Source organism: Chaetodon auriga, chromosome 15 (genome assembly GCF_051107435.1).
Source record: "Chaetodon auriga isolate fChaAug3 chromosome 15, fChaAug3.hap1, whole genome shotgun sequence".
Classification (NCBI taxonomy): domain Eukaryota; kingdom Metazoa; phylum Chordata; class Actinopteri; order Chaetodontiformes; family Chaetodontidae; genus Chaetodon; species Chaetodon auriga.
Window position 1 is genome coordinate 17045601 of NC_135088.1, and position 17591 is coordinate 17063191.

Here is a 17591-nt window from a genome sequence, read left to right on the forward strand (position 1 = left end):
GAAAATGCTACTCTGCTAGGGATGATTTTCATTTCCTGTCTCTTCATCAGAACATGGCGTTCATGTAAGCTTGGTTGCCCATGACGTGAACAAAAGAAACAACCAATATGAGAAAGAACGAGATGACCCAGGGATTAGCAGCTGTGAAAGTGGTGCAGTTCAAAACTGATGCACATTGCCAAGATTGATGGAGGTTGGTTCTTTGTGTAGCAGAATGGGTGTTGCTCCCGGGATACGGAAAGTGAAAAGGAACCCATCCAAACTCAACCAAAACTTGTTATTCCTTCTACACTTTCTGTGAACACCCAATTATTCCATCTTATCTCACTGCACTGATTGATATTGAAGAAAAGACAAGGGGCAGAAAATAGAAACACCCCCCCCCCCCACACACACACACACACACACACACACACCACCACCCTCCCTGAATCCTCATCACCATCATCATTTTCATCATTACATGAAATATGACCGAGAGCATAATCCCACAATGCCGTGCAAATGTCGATGTGAGTTAGCATCAAGAAGACACAAGAGATATGCATGCATCATCTGGCCAGGAGAACATCACTTGTGGGGAGACAGCCAGAGGCCCAAAGGAGGGAAAGCGGGGAGGAGGGGGGAGAGTGAAGAGGAGAGACTGAAACGAAATCGTAGAGGGAGAGAAGTGAAGGGTGCAGAAGAACAGAAGGGAATTGAGAGGGAAGTGAAAACAGAGTGAGGTACAATATTAGGGAGGAAAAAAGAATGAAATGAGTGGGACATTCACCACAGCACAGGCAGGGAAATAATACAGAGGCAATCAGAGAAAATGGAGGCATAATATCCCAGTGCTGCATAATCTCCACAGATTCAAGCATAATGCATAATCTCCACAGGTTCAACAATACACCATGTGCCCTAATTCTGAGCCAATTACAAAGTGTGTGCTGTTTGGTTGGTTCGCATGTACATGGGTATGGATTTGACAAGGAGGAGCTTGACTATGGGAGTGAATTTAGCATTTCTGTGAGTGTGTATGTGTGTGCTTGTCGGGTGTCTTCTGAAGGGTGCAGACAGCTGGGGTGCCCATGCACGCAGCATCCCTGAGCTTTTGCCTTCTATATACTCTAATGCCCTTCAATGACCAGATTAAAGCCCAAATGACAAACGCACAAGGCTGGTAACATCTGTTCTGGAACACACTGTCCATCCCTCCCCATGCTGAGCTCTGTTGGTCACTCCTCAGTCCCAGTCCCCATGCGGACAACATCTGCAGCAATGGACTAGTGCACATTAACTACTGGAGCATGAGACCAAGCTAACCCACTAACCATGAGAGCATCAACCTTTACACAGGAGCACAAGTGCTTTATAAATCTGCTTTCCACACTTTTTGTCGTCTGTTTTGAATTAAATGGATGATGCCTGTATTACTTTTACGAAAGCCTGGTTCAATAACAGTGACTCATGCTCAAGTGCAGAGTTTACATCTTGCTGCTATGGCTTTCCTCGTGATGCACATGAATTTGGTCTTGGAATTGGTGTTGTCTTGTGCCACCTTTCCCTGCCCTGTACTCAGCTTGGGGTATAAAGGGTTATTGCAAGCAAAAGGTAAAAAGAGGGAAAAGCAATGTGTTGTGGCTCCAATCCACCAAATGCTGCTATTGTGCAACATCCACTTAGCCTTGTTGTGTCTGTTTCACATTTACACTCAACTCAGCCAACAATAACCCTTTTTGCTACCATACACAGCACCCAAACACTGGTTGTGAACGAAAGAGCATTTCTCAAAAGCATGAGTTTTGAGGAAAAGAAATGTTTCACTTCCGCAACAAATGTAATTACACGGCATGCCATCCTCTGTTGTGAACCAGTGTAAAGTGTCTTTAAGTATAATGTTAAACCAGTATAGACTCTGCAGCTCCCCGACATGTGCTTCCTATCACATTTAATTCAGATAAGGGATTTTACAGGTGCAGTGTGGTACTTAAGAGCTCTCACAGCAAACAGTAAAAGGAGCATAGAGTGCACAAAATTCCATGAGGTGGGAGGCATCAGATCCAATCTTAACAATAAATAAATAAATAAATCACAGATTACCATGTCTGTGGGTTGGAGAAATTAAGGACACATTATGAAATGCTGTTTTGAATGTTGGAGATGAGGCAGTAAAGGCAGGACTATGTAAGTGAATGAGAGATCAAAACAGTCTATTTGGCGCAAAGGACAGAAAGTAAATCATAGTGAGGTGCAGGATGGTTAGCATCTGTTTCATTATCAGATAAACCATGTAGACACTTAGTTTACTAGCTTTGAATTTGACATCCAGTTCACCCCTCTGCCCTCCCAACACCATCAGTAACTATTGCTTGCTTTACACAAACAGACACATGTCAGATGGGATGGGATCTTATTTGCTGTCTTGCTGCAATTACCTTCTGTACAACAGTGGAGAATGAATTGACACACACTGGGGTGCAGCGCTTTGAAGATTCGCCGGTATAAGAGGCAGTGACAGGCCATAGAAGTGCGCTCACTTTGTCTTGTATAGAGCATTCATTTCTGAAATAACCTAACCCAGGTAAAAAGCATGAAACAGACGCTTGAGTGTGTGGGCTTGGGGGATGGATAAAAGAAAGATACTACGTTCAGTGGATTTCATGAATTAATCAAGCATCTGGATATTCCCTTTCCTTTTTACTCACTGAGGTGTATAGTGGGGAAGTCTGATGTCATCTCACTGCTGCCCTGGCCCTGGCCCTGGCACTCTCCACTTCTTGTGAATCACGAGATACAATGGATAGAGTTGTTGACGATTTCTGGGCAAACTGATGTGATGGAGGTGAATGAACGGGCAAACGGAAGTCTGGAATTTGACACTTAGCAGTTGTAACAGCACTTTGGCCTAGATTGGTGGAATGTTGGCTTGGCTACATGAATAATAAACCAACTGCAGAGCCCCTCTGGCTGGCTGGTTATGTTCTTCACTCTCATCACACCAGCCAGACCTGAGACCACTGAGGGGAGTGGATAAGCTTATTCAAATTAGTGGCAGTACACCATGAAAATACAAGATACATTTTAACACAATGACTAGCTTCCAGTCTGGCTTAATATAATGTGGTATAATCTTCATTCTTCACTGGTATACGTTGCTACTGCTTGCGAATGAGTCACCGGATGTCTTCTTTTTTCATGTGTAACAAATGTGCCTGAAGATGCCATCTCACCCACATACCAAGATGAGTTTTTTGCAGAGATTGCACATCAATCACTGTGCAGCAACAATTATGAACTATTATCATTTTGCTGACAGACACATGACTTAGCTTTGTCACACTCAGACACGGTTGGATGTAGCTTTCAGAAAACAGAGGACTACACCCAGCTGCAGCTTCCATGGATGACAGCAGCAATAAGTTACAGCTGTATCTGTAACACTGTGAAGGCCTCATTCAAGGTCTGCTAATGGAGTAGCTTAAGGCAGCGCCAACTCATCTAAAAGGAGATGTATAGCCATATTTTAAATTCAAATGTTGAAACACGACTGCATTAAATTATAGCAAATAATGTACCGTGTGCAGCATCACAATATACTACCTTGAAAGGTAGACAGTGGGGAGTAATGAATCATTTTGTGATCCATCATATTGAAAATGGATTGTGTGGTATGGTCTTTGCCAAGTCCCAGCCCAATCATGTACAACAAAAATAAAAATGATCAAATGGCTCTGTATGTATAGCATGGCTGAATGTACATACGGTATTATCTGGAAATATCTGGGATCATTTTTGACACACAGTATTCTCTTGGACAAGTACAACTTAAGCATTGAAACTCAAGGCTACTTTGACGTTATACATATTTTTTTCTCACTGTACAAGAAGCAGTGCCTGTCAGATGGAGACAGAGAAGATGGAATCTACATCATTCCATTCCTGTTTTGCTGGTGGATTTTTAATCTGTGGGCAAGCCACCTCAAGTAGACGAGGGTGCAGGGGAGCAGCTTGACCCAATATGACCTTTACTAGAGTTTTGCCAGTGACTTCTTAAGTACAATCACTGCCTTACAGTGTCAAGGATGATGGCGACTGCTGCTGTCATTAGAGTGAACTTTACAGTGAATGAAGCCTAGTCCAGCCATTCATTTTTGAACTGATACTGTCAAGTTGCATTAATTCACTCAATTCTTTCCAAAACCTTTCAATCACGATACAGATTTAATTCTGTCTTTTATCTTAGAGGAATTCCAACAATAGCTCGAGACTTGATGATGCATTTGATAAAACAGTAGTTAAATCATTTATATGAGGACAAATGAAACCAGTTGAGCACAACATTGAGCCAAATTAAATAATTTAATCCTTTTTTATGGAAATGTGTAAATTAAATCCTGTTTATTGAAGTCATGGTTAGTGATGCTGTTATACTGAACTACATTATAATGAGAGGTGTTTCTAATTTTCACATATGAGGGAGGCAAAATATTAGAAACACCACTCCATATAATCTCTAGGTCTGTAATGAGCACTGACCATGACCTCATTGATGAAACATATGATTTAATTGACACCTTTATGACATTTTTCACAAAATTATAGACAATAAAGGTAAACTTTCTGGCAGAGCAGCTGTATTAGATTGCATTTGTTAGGTGTACCTAACAAAGTGGCCACCCCGTGCATAAACCCATTTGGAAGACACACATCAAACTTGGGTTGAATTTATTAAAATAAGACTAATTGACTGATAAAAGTAACATGTTGTATTGTATCTTGATTTTTCACATGCAAACAGCTGCTTCTTAAAAGAATTAGAAAGCTACAACAAGCTTCAACTCAGTAAATCCAGTTAGTATGTTTCCTCACACCAGGCATATGTTTCTTCCAACCAACTGTAAGAAAGTGCACCAGAGCTCTTAAAGGTGTTTGCATGGTCCAATTAACACCAGATGCTAGCCCTTAGCTAACTTACCGAACCTCATAATGCACAGACCTCCAAGGAGTGAGCATGGTCCAGTTAGCACCAGATGCTAGCCCCTTATCTCACTGTCTTCAGCCAAAAAATATGCATAAATTAGTTCCACTTGCCTGGTCTGGCCACCTCTATATTTTCACCGTATTATACATCAGACCACCAAAAACGGATGAAAATAAATCTATGTGTTTTCAAAGCTGTAATTATTATTATCTCATTATTGTCTTTCACTGACACAAAGACAAATTAAGAAAACTATTACAAAGGTAGTGTGGCCATTTCATCAGCCACATTAAAGGCAAAGATGCTCCTACAATCAACCACTGTACAAGACAGCAACTACAGCAGTATTGTATGCACAAAATGCAAATAGTCCTTTGGGATTCTACTGCTATAACTAGAGTGAGAACACAGATGGCAATCGACTGTACATTATTATTAATATACACACATCTGACCTCCTGTGTGACCTCATTGAAAGCAACAATCCATTGTCCTCAAACCAACTTCAACCTTCCTAAACTGTTCCTCATCATCGCAGACAGAGTTGCATATGAATCACACCTGCAGCAAAAAGCTTGTAACTGTTATTCACCATGATTCAGCCCACTACACTACATTATAGAAGGATTAAAGCTATATACAATATGTTAACTGGCAAAAACTGCAGGCCATTTCACTGTAATTTGTCGATTAATTTTAAAGTGTTTAAGAATTTAGTGTGTTTCTTATGTGTTTTGTGTGCCTCTGAAGGAACTGAACTCTGAACTGAGTTGGAAAAGGTTGAACTCTGACCAGAAGAATGCTCTGGGGCTCTGCAGCTTTGTCTCTGCTGTCCACTCGTAAGAGCTCAAGGGCTGTATTTCAACACAGCAATGTCAAAAACAGAAATGGAGAAAAAACCTAGTCGTCCTTATTACTGACCGCCCAGAGCAACAGTATCTGATTAAATGGACACAATTTGCCACAACATCAACAACAAACATCAAGCTTGGAATAACATTAGTGGAGCACTTTTTCAGATTTTCAGTACGGTCAGATTTGTGTTTCAGCCACTGCAATGTTTTCCATTGCCCTAACGTAGCTGCTGTAAACAGTTATGTGCAGCTTGCTGGCGGTGACAGCTGATTATGTGCTGCCTAACCACAGCAAGATGCCCCGACTGCAAAAAATGCCTCAGGAAGGAAAGGATTGTAATATGTCTCACTTTTTCCAGTGTGATCACCACCTATAGCTTTTAAAGAATTTGGCTTATGTAGTGCAGGAATACAGCATTACCAAAGATGGACGATACACTTCCTGTCTCCTGAGTGTGTGTGATACGTTACTGATGGACTGTACTGGTCCATGTCAAAACAATACAGCATTAGATAGAGTACAAATTCAATGTTTGAGCCTTATTTTGCAGCTCGTTTCATAAGCTTGCTCCCAATCTCTGGATCAGGTGAGAATTTGTTGTTGAGACGGACAGATCCTGCAAGAATGTGACAGGTCTCAAACAAAGATAATTCTCTTCTCTGTCTGAAAAATACCATTTTAGTGTGAGAATGTTAGAAAAATATGTGGTTTATGAAAAATGGGTCCAACATTTACCTCAGTCACTGAGGGGTGAAAGATTCAGCCATAGTCTGTGCTCATGTTCACCTCTCCCATTGGAGTGAATAGACCCCAAGTCTCCTGAAAGGGCAGGATGGTGGCAACATCTACATGACGCAGGAACAGGAAATTATTCTCAAGTGCGCCATCGTGTTCCTGAACCGCCCCTGGCTTTACACATCTTAATTGTGTCTGTGCTTGTATGACATCATTCAAAGCATAGCAAATGATAATATTCATCCCAATGCACCTTCCAATTGTATACACACATTGCAGTATATGTTTCACCTAATCATGAAGGTAGAGGCTTCATCAATTTGTACTTGAAGTCCAATCCACATTCAGTTGTTTTCAGGTTGCATAATAATGTCAAAATTATGAGGCAATTACTGCAAGTGTTTCAACTTAAGTCAACCAATTTGTATGTCACATAATTTCATAATCTGAAGATGAGTGCTAATGGTGATAATGACAAAAAATAATGAGATCACAAACTTGTCCCCAACACCTCGACGGCTGAGAAAGATCAGTTCTAATCAGCTGAATTCACAAAACTCAGTACTCTGTACCGGCTTAACGAAAGTAAGGCAGAGGAAGGCAAACAGGGGATAAGTACACAGGAGGGCTGTTGGACTGGCAACAGATGGTGCAATGTGGCCAACCTATCTACTCACAGAAAACATTGACAATCTGCCTGGGAACACACAGGGCTGGCTGGCAGGCACTAAGTTTGGATGTTGTCAATGGGTAAGAGTGAAATGCATGATTAATGGCAACTTGCCACTTTCCAAAACACCAGAGAATGCCTCCCAGTAGAAATCCTACTGAACCTTACTGTAAGTGGTGTACTACATTTTCAGAATCCCACCACTAGCACTAACTGGGAGCTGCATAATATTAATGGCTGACCACAACCTAATTTCTAGTATCACAACAGAAATACCACCCAGAATCCAGAGCAGGATCTGGATGCTTGACCAAACACTAATGCTTTGTAATCCACTACCCACGTGGTGTACGCCAGTTGTAAAGTACAAATATGGAGGTGGGGATAAACAATTCTTTCTGGTAAAGAACACTGTTTCATTCCTGCAGAAAGCATGGTTTTGACTCTCAAACTGTTGTTTACTGCATAGTCTTCAGTGCAGAGCGGCTCAAAGTTAGACAATTTTCTGGCAAGCTTTATGGCCTAAATTGAACAATGATAATAATAAGAAGAAATTCGCATTGGTTTCTTCACACAGGTATTTTGCAAATGGTGCAAATAACATTTTATTTTTTATTTTTTCCTCATTTAAAACTATTGGTGTCTAGCCATGTTTACATTTTCAGCCATGCTCGCAGCATAGTTCATCCATCTAGTGCTGTCATGAGGTCAACATTTTAATTTGTCTAAAACCTTGGTTTATATGCAAGTACCTCCAAAACTAATGACTTTCCCCATCTGCCACAACTGTATGGTCAGTGCTAAGCAGAAATTTTTAGCTTGCTAACATGTTAAACTGAGATGGTGAATATGGAGAAATTTTACCGACTGTATATAATCAGGTTAGAATTTTCATTGTGAGGATTTAGCTGATAGAGCTGCTGTGCCCAAGCACAGCCTCACAAAGCTGCTAGCTCCTGCGAATCCCAACACCAATGTCTGCCTAATATACGTTGGGTAAGGCTGCCTCTCAAAATTGCGAATTGCAAAACGTTTCCATTTTGCGACTATTCTCAAGCTACGTTTGATTTATTACACGCTCCTTTTGCAGATCTTGGCTCGGAGTGCACAACTACACATCAAAGAAAGAATCTGAAGCGTTAATTCGACAAAAAATTGAAATAAATATTCAGTGGGTTTAATCTCTCATCAAAATAATTACGACAATGCACTAAAAAACACAATCCAAACACTGATTTATTAAGCATCGTGGCTGCTTAGGCTGTTGGCCGACTGTAACTGGGGGGATTTAACTGATGATTGTCTGGCTCAGTAACTATACTTCTAATTCACTTAGCACAGTTAAACGGAGGGGGACTCATCTCGCTCTTGAGTTTTGTACTAATGATCACCCTGGCATCCGCCGCCCCTCCACCCACACCTCCCTTCAACACATCACTGTTTACGTCTTTCTGTCCCCTCTTAATAGTTTGAGGGAGCTGTTCTAATTCCATCAACAGCCACTCACTCTGATGATTAGTGCCAGTCCACTGGTGGCCTGGAGGTCGCGCAGTTGTTTGTTGACGTTGCTCTGAAGTACTGCTCAGCTGCAGCGTCTGAATAAACAGACTGGAGATGTGAAAAGCTGGCTCGGTGGTTGGCCGCGTGCGATTGTACACACTGACAGCAGGTGACTGTTGATTATTAAAATTATATACTTGAATGTGAGAAACAAGTGACATGCTGCAACAGTAAGAGAAACACGAGTCTTATTTATCAAGCAAAAATACAAGACCTTCTAATAATAAACAGACATGGCCTCATTTCTCTGTGAAATGGCTGATGTTATCATCTGTGTCAAATATGCACCCAACAAGACTGTGCAGGAAATAGAATTTCAACAAGGGTGAAAATACTCCACATTTGTGCCCAGTGATGGTCGATCAACTGATACACTACTTGTTCCCTGACTGGCCTTGGATCAAATTTGCTTCTCTTCAAGGTTGTCCGTATGGCTTTCTTATTTCCAGTCCAAGAAAATCATTTTCAGCTAACGCAAGCTACATATGTGTTCAGTGTAAACCACTTCCCATGCAAATCCACCATCCTATAAAATATCGACATTTTAGCAAAGATGAAGTTACCATGCAGATGGAATAAAAGCATGCTAATACTGTCTTAATGGACATCACAACTGTAGTGAAGTGAGCCTGAAGGGAACAAATGTGTTAGTAGGTAATAAAGCAAATGAGAGGAAATAAATACATGGTGAGGAAAGCACAAGTATCTTCAGTTTAAACAGGAGAAATACAATATGATTTTGCTAGTGTACTATTGATTCTTTGTCATGATCTCTATTTTGCAACATGTATGGAAAAATAAGTATGTAGAAATAAGTGTTCTTTCAGTAAGGCTTGGTTAATTTATAAGAATGCCAGACTTAATATCATGAAGCATGTCATGTGTATTTACCAGGCTGCCATCTGTAGATTTGTCTGGCATATCTACATAATTTACATATTTTCAGCTTTGCTACCATCTTAAACAGCTGAAATGTTTTGCATCACATGGACTGAATAATGCTCCTTCAAATTTCAGTCACACCGCAGCTCATAAAATGCACGACGAACCACCAAAATTGAGTTTGTACAGCACAAATGCACCCGAGGGAGCAGCACCCCTCTAGTTAGGCACATTTTCTAAGCCACTGGTCGAGATACAATACTAAAACCCCATTAGAAAATTTGAGGATGTGTGTGGACTCTAAGGAAACAGACCATTTTGAGCTAGGCTCACTGTCAGTGCATCCCCACTTGCTCCCACCCGCAGCATTGCATGACAACTTTGGCTGCAGCAATACTGGCAGGATCCCGCAGCCCCTGAAGGAGTCATGCGATTATGCATCCCTGTAGCCATGATATTCTGAATTACACAAAAAAGACTAGAGGCTGCCTTGGTGTACTGTCTTTTATGTAAGAGACGTTCCAGAAAAAACAACCTATTGACACTGTCTGCACAAGAGAATGCAACATAGAGCAAAATGGGTTAGTGTCTGTTGTTTCAACTGGCAAACAAGACTTCATTTGTGGGTAATGTTGTAAGTAAGACATCTGGATGTAGCTTCTTCTACTAGACAGTGATCATCAAAAATATGTGGGGTTAGGCAGAAAAACAATGCAAAGAGGAGAATTCAAATCACTCATCTGTGAAGCCTATACAGTCATTATGCTGCCATACAACTTTAAATGAGACCTGACAATAAGGAAACTGAGAAATCCCACAGTAGCGAAATAGCAGATACTTGATATTGACACAAATATACATTGGGATTGAAAGTATTTCAGTCCTGTGGTTGATCTGCACATTCATAAAGCAGCCAAAGAATACAGAGACTTACTTAAGTATGAAATGTAGTCCACTGTGCAAACACTGATCACTGAGGATGTCCCCATAACCCCGTATGTTATTGCCTGCATACATATTGCCACATGCATACAAATTCATGAAGAGACATAAACGAGGCTTCAAGAATGACCCAATATTCGACAACAAATCATTCAAGACTGTCAAGAAACATTGAAGCTGCTCTGGAGTGAAAGGAAAACATATGCCATATCTAATTCTCAATATTTAGATTTTGCTTGATATTTGGTCCCTCATATTTGCAACAATATAAGGTGTTTGCTATTCTACCCTCCATATGTGTTGTACATAAGTAGCGTACCTCTCTTCCAACAATAGAAAAAAACAATTTGTCAATAATAATTGCAGCTCCTACACTTACAATGCATGTGACAATTAACTCAGAAAATTAATTCAGAATGCCTTTTTGAGCTGCAACATACAAATGGGCTACGGAGAACGAGAAAATCCCCACAAAATCACTCTGACACAGTCATTGTGTTCATAAAGTCGGCCTCCATTCAGTCAAGGGAATCAGTGGAGCAGCTATAACATTTGTCTCTTGACACTATAACGACAGTTTTGGGTCTCTGGGTTCTTTATGAGAGAGAATTATTCACCATCGTCAAATACAACTGTTCTGTTCAAGATGTGCAGTGTAAATGTGATGAACAGTGAAGTATAAATTCTGATTACAGTGAGACAGGGATGCTGTTAGCTTGAGCACTAGATCATCACTAGAATATGAAACACCACAATGTCTCATTTTATCTATAAAAGACAATCCTGTATCCTGGAATAGGATGCACACACAATACTCAGCATCTCCTTAAGCATTAGTATTTCCAGGACAGTTCACCACTATTGATTGAGAGAAAGACGTGGAAACAGCACCAGTAAAAGAGGACAATAGAAATACAAGTGTCTAATGTGGAAAAGGCAATAAGACAAAGAGAGGATGTGGTGCACAAAAACACACCAATATCTCTGATGATGTCTCCACAGAGTTGCTATTAGGCTCAGGGCTCTTGTTTTTCTTTTTTTTTCCTTCTATTCCATGATTTCCCCTTAAATCCATATAGAGTTGGGTGACAAATCAGCGCAAGTCGCAGCAGCACTGTAAAGACCATAATTCTGATGGGGAGAGTCTCCTCAAAATCTTATTACGGCAAACAGTATACATCATAGTCAAGGCATTATGTCCCATTTTATGATTCAAAACAGGACAAAAGTTCCACTAATGGGCATGTATATAGAAATGCTTGGGCAAGTAAATGTTTTGTAAATTTACAGTCAAATTGCAATACACTGTTTGTCTGGTTTTGCCTATTTCTTGCTTGTGTAGCACATCTGTATGAGAGTGAGAAACAGAGAGCAGGAGAGACAGTGTGGGTGTTTGTGTGTGCATGCATGTATATCTGTGTGTGCGTCCGAGCGTGTGTGCATCTTGTTCATGGCAAGAAATCAGCTCAGTTTAGCACATAATGGAAATGTGAATAGCCCAGAGCGCCTCTCTCCCACACAGGGAGAGAACTGGCTGGGAGCATGCTACATCTTTCCAAATCCAAACAGTGAAAGGGAGTTAGCTAGGTTAAAATCCTGCCCCCTTTTCTCTCCCTCCCTGGAGCGATTCACAGCTCTGCCCATACATTACTCAAACAGGTCATCCAAACAGGTCTCACTAGCAGTCTGAAAACATATTCACACGCATATGCGCACACATGCTATGCACACGGCTAGGCATACACACACACACACACTTGTAGGTTCAGTGGATAGGTGATGTTGCTCATATTATGACAGATGACATCTTATATATGGATCCCTTAGCACAACAGCCCAGAAATGTTATGCTTAATTTAACATAAACTCTACCTTTTTCAGATTCAACATTAACACACTTTCACGTGTGCATATACCACATAAAAGGTTACCAACCTCAATACATAACTGCATAATAATTTTTCCATTTTTGTGTCATGCAACACTGAGATTCCTTTGACCAGGGAACTGCATTTACATCAGAGGGACATAATAAAAACTCAGACTTACATGCTACTTCTAGAGATGCATTCCGGCTTACGGCCTCTCCTAGATAGTTTCGGGCCACGCACACGTAGCTGCCGTCGTCAGGCTTGCTCCGTCGTCCGTGGACGATGCGTAGGAAGAAGAGGGACCCACTGGGCAGCAGCATGCGGTGGGAGCGGGGGTTGTCGCGGTCCGTCTCAACGCGCTCCCCATCTTTGTACCATTCCACTGTGGGGGTTGGACGGCCCTCTGCCTTACAGTTGAGAGTGGCTGGTTCCCCTTTGGACACAATGAGGTCAGAGGGGTGCTCCACAATGCGGGGAGGGAAGTCTTCCTGGCGGAGACGAGACCCTGGAGAGGAAGCAGGCGAGTCAAGAAGTCCCATTAAAGAAATAGCCATAATATTTACATGCATAAATAATGCATTTCAATTTTGCTGCAGCAGCAACAGCAGAATGTTTTGGGGTAAATGCAGTTAACTATAGAGTTAGCATGAACATAAACTTGGTAAACAGAATATCAAAGTGCAGTGAAAAAAGAGCAAAGCAGCACCCAGTCGTCACTTAAATAAAACCAGAAAATGACAGGGTGTTGTTGATTACCATTCCACCTTTGATTAAAACAAGATGACAGACAGAAAGCACCAAGTTACAATGTTTTCACTGCCTTTTTTTAAAACCGCTAACCACAGATATACACACATTTGTAAATGTGATTGGTGGAACAAAACTAGAATGCGCTAATTTCATTACGGTCCTTGAAAGGAAAGTTGATTAGTGTCAGGTTCTTACTGGCTGCACTATGTGCTGTGTTACCACACTCAGACTCACATATTTACTTCCACAGACAGGAGCTGAGGAGTCATTACATCTCATTAGCTTTTTCATTAACACGTTCCATCAAACACCACCATCATCAAACATGCTGTCTCAGTGGGTGCAGAACAGCGACTGATACATTGGGCTTTTCACTTTGTACTGTAATGGTGCGGATATGCAAAGTTTACAATTCTTTTACCTCCTTAAAGGCTACATTATTATGTTAATATGCATAATATTTTGGTTTTAACAAGAGTAGGCCTCTATAATAGACAGTCCTCAGCAAATGTCAAAAGAATGTGTTAATGTCTATCCGGATAAGAATAATGTCATAATTTGTGTAGCTGCAACATGGCTTACAGCCCTAACTCTGTTCACTCCTTCCATTCATTTGGCCATGTGAACACCTTCAATGCCTTTTCTTAAATCCTACCTCTAAATGTCACAGAGGAATGACCCAAATGTAGTGCCGCTGTGTTTGTTTACAGACATGACACCGTCACAACTCTCATCTGTTTTCATGGTGCATGAGCACATTATAATATCTGTGTTAAAACGTCTCCCTTTTCTGTTCTGTGCATGCAAACAAACCCAGAGTGTAATTTTGGAGTTGCTAAAACAGACTTTTTGGACTGTCATAAGGAAAAGAAATAAATAAGATATAAATAAATGAAAATGATGTTTCACAGGGTCTCGTCTTTTTGCCTCTGATGGTGACAAATCATACAAATTGCAAAGGCAACCATGATGATTGGCTGCTACACAGCAACCGAAATAAAGCTGCAAATCTGAGTAAAATTGATGTGACAGTCTATGTTAAGAGGTTTGTTGACAAAAAGCATTCCATTAGCTGGCGCCAACACACCAGACCATGGGGATATATATTATATTTTTAACATGTTTTTAAAACCCTATACATATGTCTCTTGGTTGAGCAACATTTATGTGGATCCACAATGACACACAAATGAACACACAGTCTGTGTAATACTGACTTCTTCTAATTGGTTGTCCCATTACCGAGTCTCCGCTGTGGCTAATGCAGAGTTTGAGACTTGTGGTGTCAGACAACAGAATAGAAATTAGATGATTTAAATTGTGGGTAGCTCAGTGGCTCAGCGGTTGGTACTGTCATCTAACAGCAAGAAGGTCCAGCGGGGTCCTGTCAGTCTGTTAGCTCTGGACTGGCAACCCATCCAGGGGGTTTGTCTGCTTTCTGCTCCATGCATGCTACAGCACCCCATGACCCTGAATATGAATAAGTGGGGATAGAAAATGAATAGATGATGGATATTTTGATTTTCTATGCGAGTCCTTGAATAAATGTTGGCATTTAAACAGCTGAATGGTCCTGTATTATTACCTGTGCAGGTTATAAATGAAATGATAATTTGACTGCAGTCTTAAAATAAAGGTTCTTGGTAAAGACACATTGAGAATAGCATTTTGGTCAAAATGAGGCACACCTTGAGCATAAAGCTTTGAGTCTTTTCTGTCTTTTTTTTTTTGGTCTTTGGAAGTGAGTCTGTTCATAGGGATCTATCCACGGTGCTGAAGCTGGAGCTCAAGGTCTTGCAGAAAAAGCTGGTCAGGAACATGTTAGGGCTTGTAAGTAGGACCGCTCTAATAAGTCACTTGGAGGCGTCTACCGGCAGAGTTCAGGGGACTCAGTTCATGCTTAAAACCGAAACATTCCTTTGACTGTCGAACACAGAGCACATGGCTTTCAGATTCATTCTGTCATTTGAGAATTAAAGTTTGAGACGTCACAACCACAAAGTCAGTCCGAGTCCTGCAAAGTCAAAATCAATAGTATTGATAGAAGACTTAGGATTGATACAAACAGTCGACATGGGCACACTGTCCGTGTTATATAAACTGTATTGTGCACAGACTGCAAAGTCTCAGCATTATCCTCTTTAATAAATCACAGATTACACACAGTATTGCCACAGGCAGGTCCAGCAGACAGCATCTATTGAGATTACCTATGCCTCCTTCTTACAGATGTTTGAATTGTAAGTTAAAAAAAGGCTGACATGTTCACAGAGTTACCTGTTTATACATATATCTTCAGATTTGATTATAAGCCAGCGTTACAGCCTTGCAATGAATCCTATTTTTGTGAAGCTTGTAATGTTTGTCGAGACTGTGCTATGGATGTTGAACAGGCTGGATGAAAACACTTTTCAGCAGCAGTCTAATGCAAACTACTGCCTCCAGAGCGACCTTAGAGTTCAATCAACAGCTTCCTGAAATTATGTCTTACAAAAACAGATCACTAGAAGCTTTACAGAGATAGTGGAGGCTTCACTGCGTTGCTTTACTTTGGATTGCACAGATGTGCTACGTCAAATAAACTAGGAACTGAAATGTCCTGGAACCACCCAAATCTGCACCCACTTAACGTTCTGCTCACACCTGCGCTTCATTTACTCCACTGACACAGATTTATGTTCTGTGGTCTTCAGGGGACATAGTAGTACAAACCAGTGCAGTGATAAGGACAACACTACCTGTCGTGAATCTAAGATATGTCTCTTAGGTGAAGCTGCATTGGAGCATTTCTACAGCAGGTCCATGCATTGCATGAGTAATCTGTGGGCCGACACAGTCAGGGGTGAATTTCCAGACTATATGAGTAAGCACCTTCTCTATGGCACATTAGACCTTTCAGCTATAGGACACACAGTTAGCTTCATCATTCACCTGAGCAACCTTTCGCAAAAGGCCACACAGAATGTGACCCAAGACAGTGTAAGTCCATTACAGCAAACTGTGAGCACGGTCTGATAAATAATAGCAACACTTATGAAGGACTATAAGAAACCAGAAACCAGCACAATGAGTTTATGAGATTAAAAAGAATAGTAATTAAGATCTGTTTGAGAATACAAAAAAAAAGTTTGCTGTGGACTCGTTTTTCATGCATTTCAAACCACACAGTAGGCCTACCTGCGCAAATACAGGGAATGTTAAAGCTGCCAAAGATTATATTCAAGTAACAAATGTGTTCAATTAAGGCAGACCTCATGAATAAATGAAGAACTTTCGTCTACCCAAGCGGCCTGGCACAACATCTTATATCAAGACTAAATTAACCTACTATGATTTGGCGTGTTGGCTTGATGCATTCATGATTTCAGACACCAATTAATGGATGTGGAGCATCAAATCCATTGTAACGTTACATCATGATATCACACTCGATATCTCTCTTGATGCACTTGAACTGGGGAGACTATGGGTCGAAAGCTCACATCCCAGTGTGTTTTTCTCCAGCTAAATGTGAGGCGAGACTTCATATCAACCATAACATTTGAACAGAGATGTATGGATAAACTTACCATAGGTTTTGGTGTACAGAAGTCCACAGAGAAAGAAATACTGTAGAGGACCCATTCTGGCATATTGGCCCCGTGAGCTATCGGCGCATGAATTCCTCCTCAAGCGAAAAAAAAAAAACCCAACAATCAATTAATCAGTCAATCCTGTTTACACTCGTGCGGCTTTGTGACAATTTGCTGTCTCAAGTTAGTGAACTAAAACAACCAAAACAGTTATTTCAGCCGCTGAAAAACCTCATCCTCATGCCCATTCTTCTTCCTCTCCAAGAGCGCACCAGTAAGCAGTGGTCTGTCGACTCGCCGACACGTTGGGAAATTTCTGCAGTCACCAACTGCAAACATCACCGACGCCCAAAGACACTCCAGTTACCGATGGCTTTCCCGGTCCGACCGCATTCTTCTGACACTTCACCGGGTCCCAGCGCAGGGAAACGCATCCATCCTCACGCGGGACAAGTTGAGAGATGAGAGCTGGAGATGGGATTCAGTCAGAGGTGAGAAGCTGCGCGGTGCCGCACAGCACAGCCCCTCCTCTTCACTCCGCTGCCCTGGGAGAAACTAACGGCGGACGGCACACACACACACAATAGAGCTGAGCACTAAAACTCAGGAGTGATTCACACTCTGGACAATTGGATTCTCATATTGACGCTCATTAGTGTTTCCTTCCATTTTTTTTTCTTTTTTCTGGGAGATAATTTACCAAAAAACAGCTGATACTTTACAGCATGATTAATATGCGTTGAAATTAAAGTATGCTGCTCGGGTCGCTGTGTTGCTCAGGTTTTTTC

The 17591-nt window shown here is 41.2% G+C and overlaps 1 protein-coding gene across 4 annotated transcripts in view; it reads right to left on the reverse strand.

Annotated features, from left to right (window-relative positions):
- LOC143332767 (roundabout homolog 2-like) overlaps positions 1-17342 on the reverse strand; it is a 76465-nt gene extending 59123 nt beyond the window's left edge. For all 4 annotated transcript variants that reach the window (XM_076750548.1, XM_076750546.1, XM_076750547.1 and 1 more), the window contains exons 1-2: positions 16801-17342; positions 12660-12986 (exon numbers count right to left, since the gene is read on the reverse strand). In XM_076750548.1, coding sequence (XP_076606663.1) covers positions 12660-12986; positions 16801-16855 — 382 coding nt within the window. In that variant the 5' untranslated portion in view covers positions 16856-17342. The remainder of the gene's footprint in view (positions 1-12659; positions 12987-16800) is intronic.
- Positions 17343-17591: the final 249 nt, after the last annotated feature.